This window comes from Pezoporus wallicus, unplaced genomic scaffold (assembly GCF_028554395.1).
Source record: "Pezoporus wallicus isolate ANWC-B61680 ecotype Strahan unplaced genomic scaffold, APGP_CSIRO_Pwel_v1 scaffold_2584, whole genome shotgun sequence".
Classification (NCBI taxonomy): Eukaryota; Metazoa; Chordata; class Aves; order Psittaciformes; family Psittacidae; genus Pezoporus; species Pezoporus wallicus.
The window spans coordinates 248,991-267,840 of record NW_026642851.1 but is presented as its reverse complement, the minus strand read 5'-3'; the positions used below and the strand labels follow the sequence as shown (position 1 = coordinate 267,840).

Sequence of the window (18,850 nt, the reverse complement as noted above, 5' to 3'; positions counted from 1 at the left end):
ATAGATCTAGAATAGCTTTTATACAACAGACTAATTGTGAGACCAAGGAGTCTGGTACTTGAGGGTGGAAAAAATGATCAATATCTGCTTACTATTATGAATAGATATACCTGAGGCATGTTCTGGTAGGCTAAAAGTAGGATAGAAATGATCAAATTTTGCACTCACTGATATTTGTAGAAAAAATATGTACAGCAGCAAATAAAAGCAAGAAGGAGCATGAGAATTTTGGATAGAGACAGAATTTTTCATCTGGAGGACAAAGGGTTCCAAAGAAGGTGTCAGGCGCCAGGTTCAAAACACTGAGAGGGAATAGAGTTATGAAAAATCATTGCTGAAGGAAATTATGGAGGTTAAAAATTTACAAAAGGTCAGAGTAGACTAATGCACAGAAGAGCAGTCTACTGAGAGTTACTGAAGCAGAAAACATATACAGAAACAATATCTAGCAGAGGAAACTATCAATATTTGACAACTGGGAAAATACTAGGGGACTATCATATGCTTACCATGTTCCTGCTCTTCTCCAGGCATCTCTCATAGCTGTTATTGCAGACAAGATGCTTTTCTAAATAAGTCTTTGGTTTGCCCCTGCATAGCTCCTTTTGTGTTCTCCTTTGACACAGTAGGTCAGCATTTACCAGATTCCATTTATCAGATTCATCTGAGTTTGCATTTTTCAAACAACTAACCTACATCCTTATTCTTTTCATGTCATGTATTAAAAAGGCTTTTAAGTTAAAACCAGAGGGGTCTATTTCTATGAAATATCAATCCATCTTGTTTTCCATGTTTGTCTTCCCTTTCTGAAGTGTCAGTTTGTAACAGGTCCAAATCCTTCACTGTATTTTATTGTTATATCTCTATTAACTTTAATTCTCAGTTTCTTTATTTCTGTAGAATACTGGCTTTGACTTGTCTGGAAATTATTTACTAAATAAAACATTTCCATGCCACTAGTAACTTTGTAGTGTCTAGACAGGTATAGAAGAAAATTATATCAAAAGTAGAACAGTAAAGTATATCCAGATTTTCATCCACCCACTGCATTAACAGGATTAATATGAAGAAACAGGATCCAGCTAAATCTTTCTGATTGTTGTCCTGCCTTGATGATGGTCCAGTTTATAGTTATGTCCATCAGTACTCTCCTACCCATGCTACATCTGAGATACCCGACAGAGAAAAGAAAATTCTGAATTCTTTTATGCAGAGCATGTACAAACACAGTGCTGCCAAATTCTGACAATGCTATGCCAGCAAAGCCATTCTTGATTTTGATTACCTATTTACCTGAAGAGAGAGATTTCCTACCTTGGGGATTAGATTGTTTGTTTACATTTTCATTTGCCCTCAAGTAGTCATACATTCAGAGGAATAAATATGTAATTTCTAAACCAAACTGTAATTATAGGTAATGAACTGTAATGGAGCTAGAATGAAAGAAAAATAGTGAGAAATCAAGAGGCATTCTGTACCTCTTAGAATAACTATTTTTTTAAAATCTCAAATTAATCAGTCTTAAATTAATGTTAAATAACTATGGTTGATTTTACACTGAGAAGGGGGCCTGAATCACCACTTGAGGTCTTCAGGTCTTCCCAAGATGCTTTTCCAACTTTTTTTCTCTGCTTCAAATATTCAGGTTTGGCCTGACAAAGAATTCAGGGCTCAGCATCTTGAAAGAGAGCTTGAAAATTTCTGAGACAAATAAGCTGCCTATCCTTTAGTCCTAAATGAACTGCATATATTCATAAGAATACATTTAATGATGTTAAACATCATCATAAAAAATTCTTCACCCTCAAAAAATGAAGATACAGAATGATGTAAAAATGATGGAGTAAAAACTGAACTACAGATCAGTTCCTATGTCTTTTTTAATGATGCTTTGAGATTTTGTGCCCAGTGAAACCCCTGTCTTTTCTCTGCCCTAGAAGCAGAAGAAGAAATGGAATAACAATTTGTAATTTTTCACTGGAAATGAGTTACCAGGCTGTCAGCTCCTGGTACGTTTATGGTATCAGTAAACTTTACTGGGGAGTGGAAATTCATACTTCCCATTAAAAGCACAAGACTGGAACCAAAGGTCAGTCTGCTGGGCTTACTGGGTGATGTTCCATGGACATTTGTAGCACTGGATAAGCATTTCTAAATCTTTTTGCTACCTACTATTGTTGTATATGGACGCTTCTGACATGGTAATAACTCAAAACCACTTTTCTAGCTTTGAAGTAAGGGAGGAAATCCCCATTCTCAGACCTTTTGCAGTATAGATATATTGCCCTGTAGTAGTGTTGTGGGTTAACCTTGGTCATCAGCTAAGCACCACACAGCTGCTTGCTCACTTATTCCTCTTCCCCAGTGTAGCAGGGGAAGAGGAAAGGAAGAATAAAAGCAAGAAAAATTGGGTTTCAAGATAAAAAAAGTGTTTAACAAATTAAGGGTAAGTAAGTGGAAGAAGGGAAGGGAAGGGAAGGGAAGGGAAGGGAAGGGAAGGGAAGGGAAGGGAAGGGAAGGGAAGGGAAGGGAAGGGAAGGGAAGGGAGAGGAGAGGAGAGGAGAGGAGAGGAGAGGAGAGGAGAGGAGAGGAGAGGAGAAATAATGCATAGGCAACGCTCACTGCTTCCCATGGGTAGAGTGATGCTCAGTCAGTTCTTGAGCAAAAAGTGGCTTATCCCTCTAAAGTCCTCTCTATCTTTTGTTTGCTAAGCATGATGTTATATGGTAAGGAATCTTTCTTTGGTCAGTACAGGTCCCCTACTAACCTACTGTGCACCCCCCAGTCTATTCACTTGAGGGGCAAATAGAGAAATGGAGAAGCCCTTGATGCTGTGCAAACATTCTTCAGCAAGAGCTACAACATTAGTGTCCTATAAGTGTTTGAGTCAAAAATCTAAACCACAGCACCTTATGAGCTGCTGTGAAGAAAATTAACTATACTCTAGCCAGGCCCAGTACAGATTTCTTAATGTATCATCTAGGAGTGGCACTTGGGTGTGGAAAAGAAGGAAAATTTGTTTATAGCAAACGTTGGTAAGGTACAGTATCCAAGTTTCTGAATTATATGCAAACCTACTTGAGACAGAGGACAAAAATGCCACCATAGAATTTGGGCTGCCATTTTAAATTGACTCTTTTTTTCATGCACCACTAAAATAGAACTATGTTTCAATAAGCTAGTTTTCACACCACTAAGTGCAAAATCCCATGGATTTGCGTGATCTTTCCTGTATTATTGCAGCCTTGTGTTGGAAAGAAGAGAGATGGAAGTGTATTGTGGATTAGTTCATGTGAAAATAACTGCTACATTTGCAGGAATTCTATCGCACACTGGTGCTTGTATTATTTGGCGTGTGAGTCTCTGAGGATACATATAGCCACTTTCTATAGCACATAGTATACTAACAGTATATGAAAAAGCAGTTGGCTGGAAAATGTTAGTGAAGAGCAGTGAATTCTAGAGCTTTTTTATTAACCCTTGTGGGCTGTTTTTTTTAGTGCTTACACAGACATTTGACCGGGGGGTCAGGTTCAGGCCTTCAATCAGGAATGCAGCCTGTTACCCACAATGTAAATCACAGAGGTCTTGGGGCTAACTGCATGACCAGAAGTCTTTCAGGTACTTCAAAATCAATGATAGTAACAATCAATTGTATTTGTTAGATAGGGTATGAAGCAGGATAGCATGCATGGAATATGAATCATCCATTTTCATGAAATATGCTGGTTTTCAAAAAAACAACGTGTTGGGTCAGCCAGCATCTATTTCAGAAAATGCCTCCTTCCTTTCCTGGGTGTTCAGCTTTATACATCTGAAAACTTCTTTTTAAAAGGTTTCTATACCATTGCATCTTGTTACATGGAATTTGTACTGTAATCCTATGAAATGTAAATCACTGGATACAGAAAGCAAAACAAAGGAGAAACCAGCTGTGAAGAAAGAAAAATATAGTGGTAAGCAATCTGTATCCTACCTACAGATTGTAAGTATACTAGCTCTGCTAGCTAACTACTTAGATTCATAGCAGGATGACAGATTCATCATACCAAGGCACATTTTTCCTTTTATCCACATTTTTTTTCTTATTCTGTACTCCTTCCCCATAGGCCAGAGCAAAATTATATTCTGAGTCTCTTTCTTTCTCCCTGTGACATCTTCATTGCTGCTTCATTAACCAGTGTGCCATCAGTGCATTTCATTACAGCTTCTCTCCTGGCTCACTGTGCTGATGCTAAAATGCAGCTATTAACTGGCTATCAAAATACTAGTCTGTATTTTAATCCTTACTTCTGTTCAAAAGAGGAGGAAGTAATCTCTGGCAAAATCCCAAATAAACCTCATATTTTATCTATTACACTTACTGGCCCACCAACCTGAAATGCTCTGGAGAGTTATAGTGTGAGATGTCAGATTTATTTACCTATTTATTTACTGTAAAAGGCTGGGGGCATACCTCCTATCTGATCAGTGTATTAAGGCAATTTAGTCTGATTTTATGTATGCAGCTTCAACTGGCCTTGAAAAAGTGCTAAAGTTAATGAAAACATGCTTCAATTTCATGATTTTTAGGAAATGAAAAGGCCATGCTGTGACAGATATCCTCTGTGACATATAACTCCAGTTGTACCAGTAGAGAGGGGACATGATTTAAATACTAGCTGTTTTCCAGTGGGTTTCCTGGGTTAGGAATATACTCAATTCATTTTTAAGTGAAGAGGAAAATATAACTGCAATTGAGATAGAAGCATGTAAATCAGAACTAGAACACAGAAGAATAAACCAGGCATATTCAGAATCTCCTTTGTACCCATGAAAAGAAAAATATGAAACTTCATGGCCTCTTCAGAGGAGTCAAATGTTAAAAGATGTGGCAGTGTCTGGTGTGATTTTTTTAGGGGAATGGGACTAAGAATGTTGTCAATTCCTTTCGATCCTCTGTTATCTCTGTCAATTCCAGCCCTCTCTGCTATGCTCCATCAGAGTTCTCTAGCAGTGCTGCATGTCAGACAGCTGTGAAGCCACATCTGCTCTCTGTTTTCCACACAATTAAAACAAAGAGAAAAAATATAAATAAGACAAATTACTCTTACACTAAATTATGTGAAAAACTGTCTGAAGTTTCAGATTTTGTAGGAGCATGGTGCAAGATTTTGTCTTTTTAAAAATGTGGTTTTGCAGGATTTTTTAATTAACACTTTTAAATTGATGGCCCTGTTTTTATTCTAAGTACATAAATGGTTTTCTGTCTTGCACACATCACTTTTTGGTTTGGGGAGGAAGATGTGAAAGCATAAGTAAAGCGAGGAAGGAAAAAATGCACATCATGCTAGCTACAGACAAGGCAAATCAGTAGCTAATTTATAAGGAACTATAAGAAAAGACTGACTTCTCTTGCATTAATTGAGGTACAGCACACAGTATGCAGAGTTGCTAACACAAAATTCATTAAGGTTCTAATGTTTTTATTATTTATATTGTAGTTGTGACTGAAGGTCCTAGTCATGAACACAGACCAATGTGTACTCATAAAAGGAGTAGGAAAATAATATTACTTTTATTAGATTTATAATGACATGGACTCTGAGCATGGTCTGGCTGGCACCACCAGGACAGCACCCTCACAGTAAGCTCTGGGGGCAGCAAAAGTAGATGAATATGACTCTCATGGAGGAAGATACAGTCATTTTATAGAGACAATATTCAAGAAAGAGTACTTTACTTGGAAATGAGAAATGTCCAATGAAAGCCACATATAGGCTGTGTGCCTTAGTTTTTACAGTAATTCATTCCATACTTATCACTTACTGGCATTGCAACAGAAGTGATTTACAGGCTGAAGAATAATGTGAATGGCTGAGATTAAATTTGAAGGCAAGTGTAAAAGACTGACAAAGGAGAATTAAGAAATCACTACTTGGAAAGAAGAGGAAAATAGACATTTATGATTTGTTTTACTGGGTACAGAGATATAATTTAATTAAAAAAAAAATCCCCTATGATTTTGAAATGTGATCATTTTGGTCTCAGGTGGGAATGATTGGTTTTGTGTTGCATATCTCAATATACCTTTTCTTTCTTCTTCCCTTCTTTCCTTATCAGGTTACCTGTGCAAATTTAACAAATGGAGGGAAAACAGAACTTCTAAAATCAGGAAGCTCCAAATCCACACTAAAACACATATGGACAGAAAGTAGCAAAGACTTGTCCATCAGCCGACTGCTGTCACAGACTTTTCGTGGAAAGGAAAATGATACAGATTTGGACCTGCGATATGATGCCCCAGAAACTTATTCTGATCAAGATCTCTGGGACTGGTTGAGGAACTCCACAGACCTGCAAGAGCCTCGGCCCAGAGCAAAGAGACGGCCCATTGTCAAGACTGGGAAATTTAAGAAAATGTTTGGCTGGGGAGATTTCCATTCCAACATCAAGACTGTGAAGCTAAATCTGTTAATAACTGGGAAAATCGTTGACCATGGCAATGGGACATTTAGTGTTTACTTCAGGCATAACTCCACTGGTCAAGGGAATGTATCTGTGAGCCTAGTGCCCCCTACAAAAATAGTGGAATTTGACTTGGCACAACAGACGGTGATTGATGCCAAAGATTCCAAGTCCTTTAACTGTCGAATCGAGTATGAAAAGGTTGACAAGGCTACCAAGAACACACTCTGCAACTATGACCCTTCAAAAACCTGTTATCAGGAGCAGACCCAGAGCCACGTGTCATGGCTCTGTTCCAAGCCCTTTAAAGTAATCTGTATTTACATTTCCTTTTATAGTACAGATTATAAACTAGTACAGAAGGTGTGTCCTGATTACAATTACCACAGTGACACACCCTACTTCCCATCAGGGTGAGGACCAACACGTGTCTGAGACTGAAGCCTGGGGAATAAAAAAGGTCGTATGACAGGGCTGTAACCTCGAGGAGGAAGGCCACATCTATTGCCTGGAATGTGTCTACCTACTGCTGATGTCAAATGGCTACAAATATATTAGTGGAAATCAATCTAATGTAATTTTGCCCAGTCAGCTCCATATATCAGTCTAGTTGTAAATCACTATGGATTTGAAATACAACCATACACATATACAGACACGCACTCTTTTCATCTCACATCTATTGAGATTCCTGTTAAGAGAGCTTTCATTTTCTGATATTTAATGTTTCAGGATAGCCTGTCATCAAACAAAATGGATTAAATAGATAGGGAATGGTTTCTAATGCAGGCTGTTATGGAAATCTCTTCGAAAGTCCCTTGGGTACACACCAATCAATAATCCCCACGCATGCATTCTATTGCTTGGAGTAGCTGTGCCGGTAAATACTACTGTAGGAGTAAACACTTGTTAAAATGGGAAAATTGTGTGTCTAGAGTTCAGTATTCCTTATTATATGAACACAGCAAAGCATTGTGACTTTTTCCCAGCATACAGTAGGCACATTCGAGGTGGTGTTAGGTGGCTTTTTTCCATGGAGCAAGCCTGTTATTAGTAAAGATGGGCAAACATTTGGAATTTACATGTGGGTAGACATTCTGGTTTCATGTTTATCTGACTCTTTAATCTCTGATTCTTTAAACCTGATTGAGTTTAGGCCAGCTAAGGTATTTAAAAATTCTGCAACTGATCATTAAGGAGGAAAATGCCTGGTGGAGAACATGTAAGTTATAAGTGGCTGTCTTATCTTTATTACAAAATATTGTAACAAATTCAATATCCTAGTCTTCATTTGTATGAATGGTTTGTATTGTACATAATTTAACCAGTGTTATTTGAGCTGCTTATTAATATTAACTTGTAGTTGTCTCTCTGCTTGTTATTGGTTACGAACAATCAAGGAAATGAGGAATCCGTTTTATCAATGTAGCTGTAAACTCCATTAAAAGACAGAACTATGTACAAAGCATTTATTCAGCTAAAGTCTTGTTGAAAGCTATACATATACAACATTACAGTCTGTCTGTATTTAGATATTTTCTTTCCAGAGGAAAAAAGTGAACTGTACATAAAAATAAAAAATCTTAAAGTTGAGTTTCAATATGTACTGTGTAGATAGTAGTTTAAATGGTTCAGACAAGCAGATAGCACTCCAAATCTGACATGGTTTTCAATCTTCTCTCTCTCGTATGTACATATATATGCATATATTTATAAATTTGTGTGTGTGCATGTATGTACGTGTGTAAATGTGTGTGTGTGTGTATGCAAATACATATAGGCATATATGTATAACATATATAATAATTTCTAAGGCCCTATTCCTAGCAAGCAGACGTTACTGCTGAAGAATATTGATAACCTGAGTGGCAGCCCCCACTCAGATAAGAAATTACAGGAGCAGGGCTTTGTTTAAAATGATGTATTATCATTTAGAAGTGTGGAAACATGGAGCCACTCTCTGTATACACAGGCCTGTCTTTGCCTTAATTCTAGCCTTCTCTGAGGCACAGATCTCTATGGAATGAAGAGAACCCTTTTGATAATACAAGGGCATTTTGTTTCTATAAACAAAAAGCTCATAGGTTTTGTTGTTTTGTTTTTTGTTTGGCTTGGGTTTTGTGCATAGTGGCATACTTTACCCCCAGCATCCAGGTAACCAGCAATTACAAGTCCATGTCTACAAGAAGGCTGCCCAAAGAGCTCAGTATTTCATCTTGTGTCTTTCAGAATTATCATTCCTGATAATATTTTCTTTCCTCTTCCACCGTCACACCCCAGGTTCTCTGCTCTTGTGTCAAAGCTGTGAATGCAGATATGGGCCAGCTTCCAAATACGCTCAGCATCATGAACAGCTTCTTTAAAGTCCCCATAAACACTCCACTAATATTTCAAGAAGTGAGAAGTTTGAAAACTTCCAGTTGTGGACCTGTCTTGCTGAAATGTGCAGAACCTAAGTGAGAATGAAACAAGGCAAATGGATAATTTTCACATTGATATATGCATAGTAGAGGAGATTTCCATATTATTATTGATTTGGCTTCTTTATGTGGGAAAGTTTGTCAGAATTTCTTTATAGACATATATATACATTTCCCAGAACAAACCTGTGACCCTGGACCCTGTGAACATCTGGAGAAAGGAATGGTCCAAGCCATACAGTCCAGATTCTGGTCTCATTCAGGAATATGCTGAAATGCAATTTTTCTTTTCTTTGACTGGAATTGTGATTGTATTGGCAATGTCTAGTCTTTTGTGCTCTATCGAAAGTAACTGTTCTGAATATAAACCATAAATATATTTGTACTATAACAGAGAGTTAAATCTTGTCTCTGTTAAAGTAAGTACAAAGTTGAGGTCAGTACAAATTTCCGTTTAATAGTATGCAGAATTCCAGTGTTAAATATGATTAGCAAGCTTAGCAATCTGTAATTGAGCATTAAATCCTTTGTGTTCTTCTTTATATTTCTGAAAAATTGATGTGAAATACTATTACTGGTAGTTTAATTATTTTCTTTCCTTTTTAAAACTTCCTATAAATATATGAAGTATATGCATTCTGTTCACATATATACATATTTATCCACTTTTCAAGTAATATAAATATGAATCTGCCTTTGTCACAACCAGTCATAGTATTTTTCAGTCTTAACCATTTGAAGAGCTTGCTGTTCTTCATAAGCATTCTTGAGTTTAAACTTGGACCGAGTTCTTTTGGTGATTCGGTCATGAAATAGTTATCTAATATGGAAATATATAATGTGTTCTTAGGTGCTAGTTCATTGCATTTCTCTTTGGGAAATATTTCATGTTTGCTAACTTTGTTAAAGAATGTTTCTGGTTTTACCATTTGAAAAAGGAATTTAATAAGCAAGAATATGTTATTTCAGTTAAACAATGTATGTATGAGTATGCGGGTCTTGCACATGAATAATGCCTTAATGGAGTGCTAGGCCAGGCAAATATTGCCTCAATATAACTCACCAATTCTAGACTTAATAAAGATTTATATCTCTAAAGGTATATTTTTAGGATTGAAGAAGGTCAAGTTATTTTTAAGAAATTAAAAGACTGGTTCTGTTCAGTAAAACAAAAATCAAAACAGTTAAAGCATATTTTTTGTCTTATTTTCACTAAATAGAGAAGTCACAAATAGGGGTATTTTAATGAAACCAACTGCTCCTGCTGCAGAAATACATGGATTATGCACTTGAGCAAAAATCAATATATTAAACTTGGGCTGGATGGGCCAGTGATAGAATTTACGTGTCAGCTTAAGTGCTTTTGAGTAAAGAAATCCGGGATATAGGAAACAGACAGTTTTACATGGCAAAAATCACCAGTCAAATGTCCAAACAGTGATGAAAAGCTGGAAGACTTTAACTTGTTATGTTTACCAAAATACTTCAGCATGGAACAGAAAATATCCTTTCTTCCCTCCTTATGAAGTCCTTGCTGAGTTTTATATCTTTCTCTCCCTTTCCCAGGTTTGCATGGTTAGTAAGCATACTAATAAATTCATCTTCACCAAGACCTTGTCTTTCAAAGTTTCCCTTAATTAATAAGCATAATGTCAGAAACTGTTGAAATTTACTGTCCTAATTTACAATGAATTAAGAAATGCTTGAACTCCATTCATAGAAGAACAGAATGGAAATCTCATAGCAGTCTGGTGCATGATAACCTATTGATTTAAGTAATACTACTCAAGGGGTTTAGTCAGAGGGCAGTTTTACTGTGATTATCATTACATCCTTGTGTGTTCTGAAACCTATGCTTTAAATTATAATCCCATAGGAATATCATAAACTACTTTGAAACTGATGTATTAGAGAACTGTGGAGAAAAACAGGGATTACAAAATATCTGCTACTTTTACTGAAAAAAAACAACCTAAACTCAGGCATCTGATCTAAACAACTGCCCTTCGTTAGAAGATACTGAACATTGTATGGATCCTCTTTGTCCTTCTGTGACAGAGGTGGTCAGGTTGTATCCAACTGAAACCAGAAATGAAAGAGAATCTCATCTCTAGTTATCTGCACTTAACTGTGTGTCTTAACATGGAAGAGACTGCAGATAACTGCATCAAATACCTGTTGTGTTAGGAGCTGCATGATACAGCTCCTATACAATACCTATTTAGAAATGTATAAATTGTAGACATATTGTATACAATATCTATTCAGAAACAGTTTTGATACCGGTAAGTCCCAATTTTCAAAACAGTGTACTTCCGAGTTCTTTCAAATCATGTATTTATAAATTTGAGGCATATTGTTTACAAAATCAGTTTTAAAAAATATATACACTGTTCTCAAAAAACCACTGTTTTTAAATATTCATATATTTGTCAATGAAATACAAACATTCCTGACCCTTTGCAAAACTTCTGATTCCACTGTATCCTTCTGGAAGTCATGAGAAGTGAAGCAACTGATTCAGTTTGTGCATGCATTAAAAAATTTAAACATTGATTATCATTTATACTAAAGTCCTTTTATGAGTTACCCTGTTGTCACTTTAATGTATGAGTATAACTACACTTTCCCAAAACATTTTGACAGTGGAAGCACAGTCTAATAAGTCTTTTTCTTTTTCTTCCTTTTTTTTTTTCTTTTTAAAGAATGGGCAATATCTGACTGACATTATGCTAAAATCGACAGATTAACTTTCTAGATAAAGTTTAGAAAGTCAGCATCTGTGGCTAAGATTAACACTTTTTGCTGTTTGTGAAAGGAGCACTCATTAAAATAAGACTGTCATTTGTAAAGATACAATAAATTGCAGGACTGTAGGAATATTGTGTTTTCTTGGGTAGTACACTCCAGACAATACGATCATGTAAAACATGATCCCTTCAAAAGGGTTGTTGCATCTGACAGTTAAAGATAAAATCTTTTCCTTGTTTTCTGTGTTTCCCACTAATTTGTTAAATTACTACCATTACCCAAACTACGAAGTAGATCACTTCGTTTTGTGTAGGACTTTATTTTCTCATTGGAATATAGCTATACAATATTTTTATTCTGCTTGAAGGACGTAGCTGGTGGAGCTCTATTTCAGCTTGGACTGATGTCCTGTGCATGATTTTAAATCCTTTATCTTTATTTGCTTTTGGGATAAAGAAACAAATCTAGCTTTTTGTAGGTGCTTTAGATTAGTATAAAAACAAAGAATCACATGAACTTTAATTCTAAGACAGATACAGTCCTATTGTCAAAGATATGATTTGAGAAGATGGAGCATGTGTGAGATTTAGTCTTAGTTCAAAGTGTACCTCAGCCATTTAGCAAGTAGAGATATTTCTGTGAGAGAAGGCTTTAGTGATCTGTGAAATGAACTTCTGCCTGGTGTTAACAGGAAATTAGAAGGACAAAAAAAAAAAGATAAAATTGATACACATCAGTGAAAATGTGGAAATTAACCATTTCAAAAAGTAAAGCAGATATTTTGCCTAGTATTTTATGAATGAACTACTGAGTTCTTGGGAAAAGTCCAGTGTACCTACAAATCTGTTCATCGTAGAAAATAAGTAAACCAGAGTTGGCAGAGGCAAATAACATGAGCCCTTCAGTTCCTCATCTAGATCACAGTGTACCTATAATGAGATGCAAAAGCCTACTTAGAAACAAACTGTGGAAAAAATGAGGCTACTTATGGAGACCAGTTAATAATGTGGGCTCTCAGTAGTAACACAGCTTGTGTATCAGTGAGACTTTAACAAGTTGATTCCCAAATGAATCTTCCATAATTTAAGAACAATTAATGAAAACTTTTAGCTGCTTAACTTCAGTAAGTTAGCTGTAGCCCTTTGTAAAATAGAAGTAATAATCGTTATTGGTTATTTGATGAAAATTTTGGACTTTTTTTTTTTCTCAAATGCTGTTCAGCATTATTTTTCAATACCATCTCAGATTATGGGATGATGATGTCTCCTCTGTGTATCAGACAATTTCCTCTTGGCCACTAGTTCTTTAATCAAAACTATTACGGTGAGAAACGTTTTTGCAAGGAATACCTCCTTCATCCAATAAAGTATTATTTTCTCAAACCTTTTCTACTAAGTGTTAAGGAAGTGTTTCTCCCTTTTTTTTCTCTGCAGACTATACATTTACTGAATTTAGACCCCTGGAAGAAGGGTTTCCTTCCTGTTGAGGTAAAAGAATCCTGTTCACTTATTCATGGGAATCTTTTAGAATTTTTCTCCATATAGATAACTTGGTTAATTGCACAAATGTTACCTGTGAAGTTACCTTTCATTAACCACTCATGAAAAACTCTGTTGGTGTTTTCAGAACAACTCACATTTTCTCAGTCTACTACAATTAAACACTACAAATGAATGCAATATTTTAGATGGAAACCCAGTAATAAAGGATCTCATCACTTTTCTCTGATGAAATTCCTCCACATTCAAAGTTAAAATGGTCTCTCTTGGATCTCAAACTGCAAAAAATGACTTCTAATGAGCTTTCTGCTATTACTTCTAATAGAAATGGTAAGCCTCAATTATACTGCTTTTCACTGTTCTTTCTCATTTACCATTTGAGTTTTGAAGCAGCAGTTTTCAGATATCTTAGCAGCTTCTTTCCTACACCAATTATCTGCAACTCTACTTCTATAGGCCCATTTTTAATACACTTCTGACTTCATGGATGTAAGAATCACCTCTGAACTTTATTAGCAAATTACTTAGACCTACTTCTAGATCATTGTTGTGATGTCATATGTAAGAACTAGTTTATTCTTTTCTTGTTGATTTCTGGTATGCTTTCTTCCCTGTTTGGTATGTTTTTTCTTATTCTACCTCTTATTTGAAGTAATTTTGCCTGTTTCAGATCACATGCGAGTAGTGCTCCTTATTAATGTACTTTGCACATAGAAGTGGGTGCATAATTATGTATTTTACTAAAACTGAGCTAATGAGTTGACTGTGTTAACTCATTTGGAAATACTAAGGAACAAGTAGTAGTGGTACTTACAATTATTTCTTGGGTAAAGATTTAAGTATGCCATAAAGTAGGTACTTTATCCATAGGGTTGGGAACTGATGTAAAGAAAGTTCTTGCCTGTAAGTGTCTAAATATCATTAAAAGGTAAAATCATTTGCTTGGTGGTAAAACCAATCAATAATAGCATTTCACACTGTTGCTACTAAATATACACTATTTCCCTTTAGTTTTGTTCTATTTCTTGTATGTTTCCAGGTAGCGGGCTAGTACACAGTTATTCTATTCCTTCCACTTCCTTTTAGTCTCCCCAGATATTATTAACATTCTGTTTTAAAAGGCTTTATATTATGCTCCCTTTGCTACTCTTACATAGCTTAGAACATCTGATAGCTGGTTTCCAAGAGAAGGCAAATAAACTTCCATTATCATAATTTCCTCTCTCACATTTTGAATTTGCAAATTTCCAGAGTTTCTAGTTTATCCAGTTAGCATACTTGAATTTACTCTCCACCCTATACTGATTTTTCATCTCCCAGTTTTAGATCTTTTCTATTTTCTGTACTTGTGGAAGAAAAATGCAGTCAACTCTAAGACTACTTTTTCTTAGGTTAGGTGGATCCTAATATAAGAAACCACTATAATGTGAAAACTGTAAATTAAGTATAGAACATGTTCAGTGCTGCAGATTATATACAAATAAGCAGGAGGCACACAGAATGCCAATTAATTAATCAAATTCAAATGAATAATGAAACAACACATCCAAAAATAAGCATAATTTTATGTGTAATTGTAAATATATTTATTAATCCTTTCGATGATAAGAAGTGTGACATTATAGTCTCTCTTTACATATAGAGAAGACTAGGAAAGTAAGTTTGATGAGACACTGAAAACCTGCTGGTAAATGGTCAGACATAAACTTAGAGTCCCAGTAACCTGCTCTCAGGTTTCGATCACTAGATATTGCTGCCGTGCAACTGATTAGAAACAATGTTTGAGCCAAGTCAGGCCACTAGAAGGTCTACATTTTAGCATGACTGCTATAAAGAAATGAATGAGAGAGAGTTGCAAAGCTGTCTAATTCTGAGCTCCTGACCAGAAAAAGGTTCAAGAGTACTTAGACCACACTTAAAGATATTTGTTTCACTTATAAACTGGTTTTAGGACTCTCTGGTGTGCTCAATTCCTTGTTCTCACAAGTTAATTGGCCCCAAAACTCAGCCAGTATTTCTCAAGTATTCTTGTGTCTTTTCCCCAAGGGAAGCTACTCTTGGGGTCTCTCACTTTCTCACTCCTGCTTTCACTCTCAATCTCATTCTTGCTCCTAGAACTGATGTTAGATGTTAGTCTTGATGTTAGAAATGAAGGAAATACACCCTTTTCTCCTTGCTCTCACTGCTCTTATATCCATCAGGATGGTGGTATACGTTAGTGTTTCCAATCTGATAGTATTAAAAATCACCATTGCAAATGAAGCAATTATTTCCTTCCAGATGCTCTTGGACTGAAAAACTAAACAGGAGTTTCTTTTATAGTATTCTTTTACATGTTTGAAGGCTATTACCAGACTCAGTCATCAGTCATAGTTTTTCTAGAGAAAGCAGTCAGTTTTTATAGCATATTTGACTATATTCCTATGACTGCTCTAAACTTACCTACCCTTTCAAGTGTGGAACCCCAAAGAAAACAGACTATTCTGGCTGATGTCTTACCAAGGGTGAGCAAACCAGAATATTAGCAATTTTATTCTGTTTCTTTCTATGTACTTGTAACAGTGTTGTATGCAATAGCAATATCACAGTTATTTTTCACTGTGTATCATTGACTCTTCTGGTTATTCTGACTACAATTTGCTTATGTAGTAATACTGTCTAATGTGTAATTCTGCATTTTCTATTTGTGCATTTGATTTTTTCTGCCTAAGGGAGTATTTAAACTGGTAAATTGCAGTAAAATAGGTTACAAATTTTACAGCACACTAGCTTCTCTATGCCAGCTTCCCCTGTGAATTCATGTAGCTTGCATTAATATTGGCTCTGTGCAACATGTGGAGTAGATGACATCACACAGAGCTATACTTACTGCTTAACAAGAGTATCAGCATGAAAAGTTACTGTGCAGCATTAAGTGTTCATACTTTAGTTTGCTGTACTAACCTGCTTGTGTAGACAAGCCCCAAGTGTAGTATACTGAACGTCTCTATTATGAATTTCCTGTTATTGATTTCAGACCAACCTGCCCATTTCTCAAGATGATTTTGGTATTACATAATGTATATCTCTCTCCTCCCCTTTTCCCTTTCAAATTTACAACATCAGATTTTCATAGTCTTTAATGACATTATAAATCACTGCAAGATGGCGCAAGTGGGGTCTTAATATTGGCAGAATAACCAAGATGGCATTTTTATAGTTACTATTTTTTAGACTACAATCACAAGATTTTAAACAAATGATGAAGTGGGGACTAAGAAGAAGATTCACAAGATTATTCACCAGAAGAGATAACTTTCATGTGTTGAGGGAATAAGATACTTTCACCATTTATCTGCTTTTGGGAGAAAGGAAGGTCATAAACTTTAAACCTAAAGTAGATTTTTGTGCCTAAAGTCAAGGCAGAAATGTGCTTCTCTTGGAACTAGTGCCCAATTCCTTCTCATATTAATGAGAGAAATAATCCAGAGGACGATATATGTAGTTTGTTTGGTATTTATGCTAATAGTTCCTAATGGATTAGAAGTAGCTGTTACTTCTTGTTTGTTAGTAGGTATGTGTTGCAAATACAATCTTTGCCTGGATCAGAGGTTCCAGTTTGCAGAAAGATTTTGTATATAGTTCAAAAACAAGCTTCTACATTTTAATGGGTTACACATGCTTGGAGAAGCCATGCAAGGTTGCATTATATGTTAATACTGTCTTCTCATCAAAACAAGGATTTTAAACATTATAAAAATTATTTCTTTTTGATAATCATTACATTTTTGTCGTTCAGTTAAACTGAATTTGACCCTTTATAAAATTTTAACTACAAATATTTGGAAATCTAAACTCACCTATAGCTACTCTTTACACTGTTTTACCTTTAGCCATCAGCTCTCTTGTTTACCTCTGGTTCTAATGTGGCTATCATAAAGTGGAGTAGCTTCATGTGAAAACAAAGGTACAGTTTTATTTGGTTACTTTCAGCAGAGACAGGATTTGCCAGTGCTCTGATTGGAATGGATATAAGGAGGAAGCCATACAGCTGCGTTAACACACTCTCCTGTTCTACTAAAACTCTGTGATGCTTTTAAATGTGAGAACATCACTGAGGTGATACAGTTGCACAGCTTTCAGGCTGGAGGGAGGTAAACTCACAGGATAAGTGAAGTGAGTTCAAGTTTGGCTTTAAGAAAATACATGAGCAAATTTGTGGACCCTGGACTGGAACCAAGGAAGTGATTTAATTTAACACTGGTGTCATTTCTGCTGATTGCTGCTAAAAGAAATTTTCTGTTTCTTCTTCTCCTGGCCTGTTGTCCCCAGACATTCAGTCTTACATTTTTCTATGAATCAGATGTCATGACAGATGCAGTATAAGTTTAATCTGCCCTCAGTCTTTTCTTTCTTCCCAAGAACTGAACAAAGATTTTCCTTTTAAAATATACAGGGTTCATCCTCTCCATTCCTATGAGAACCATTTGGTTACAACAATTGCCTTGAAAATGGAAGACATGGATTCAGTTCTGTACTCTGTCAACTTCCCCACTGTAGCTGCATTTTCTAAGGCTATGATTCCTCTTCTTTTCTGTTCTGTGTGCTCTACAAAAGCCTACCAGATTTAAAGCCTCCAAGAACTCAAGAAAATTGTCTCAAGCATGTTAGGTATTCAAATGTTCATCGGGTTCAGTACTTTATTGTTGAAAATTGTGAGTCATCAGCTATGCAAGAATTAGGGGAAATTTTGTGTTTAGTGTCATAAAGACAACAAGCTTGATGGGCTTCAAGGTGCATTGTCCTTCTGTGAACCTCTCTACAGAATAGTTAAACAGAGGAAAGACCATTTACATCACAATGGAGGGCAATGTCTCTATTTACTTGTTCACTGATTAGTCAATATATTCAGTTTATTTGCAGTGTTGTTCACTGTTAGAACTAAAATACCAATTATTTTCAGTTGCTTCACAGCCTGATGGGGATAAATTGCCTCATTCCTACAGAAATTCTGTCAGAGGTGGGTCTTCCACTCTTCAATTATTTATATTTCTGCTGTTATTAGTCCTGTTAGCTACCAGCCTAAGTAGGAGACAGTGTGGAACCTTGCCTTTCCAAGGTCTGTGCTACTGGGAAGAGGCAGCAACTGCTGAGCAGCACTTCTGTGTGGCACCACATCAGCTCTTGCATCTATGCAGTCTCTCCTTACTGCTTCCTGTTGTTCAAGGAAGGAGGATAGATATTTCTTCTTTTCCTTCCCATGGCTGTTTCTGCATGCCCTATGTGGAGCCCCTTACTCTTTCCTCTGTCCCCCTCATGACTACTCTAGACAGTTATGTAAGGACCTTTACTGCACATACTCTACTTGAAGAAAAGCCATTCTGCTGAGAGATGACAATTCTTCATCTGCAATTACAGGTTATTGTTTTGAAGTCTCTGAAAAAAACTATTGAAGAACATCATTATTGCCAATCTTTTCTTTGTAAGTGTGAACTATCAAACGTCCTTAGTGTGTTCAAAAAATCATATACGGACAACCTGAACCACAAGGTGTAGTTTGGAAGGTGTGTGGACCTAAAATAAATGTCCGGTTACAAGAGATTTGACTGTAAACTCTGTCTGGCTGCCAATCATTTGAAGTAACATACCTGGACATTGTCTGCAAATTCATACGGTGTGTTTGATTTAAGAGTTGTGATTTTCTTTTGTGCGTATTTTCAACTATGGAATGAGCTATCATGCTGTAGCATTTCA

General features: G+C 36.1%; 1 protein-coding gene across 2 annotated transcripts in view; it reads left to right on the top strand.

Moving 5' to 3' along the window:
- The window catches only part of NXPH1 (neurexophilin 1), a 146,749-nt gene extending 138,702 nt beyond the window's left edge, over nucleotides 1-8,047 (top strand). For both annotated transcript variants that reach the window (XM_057432712.1, XM_057432711.1), the window contains exon 3: nucleotides 6,103-8,047. In XM_057432712.1, the coding sequence (XP_057288695.1) occupies nucleotides 6,103-6,864 (762 nt within the window). In that variant the 3' untranslated portion in view covers nucleotides 6,865-8,047. The remainder of the gene's footprint in view (nucleotides 1-6,102) is intronic.
- Nucleotides 8,048-18,850: the final 10,803 nt, after the last annotated feature.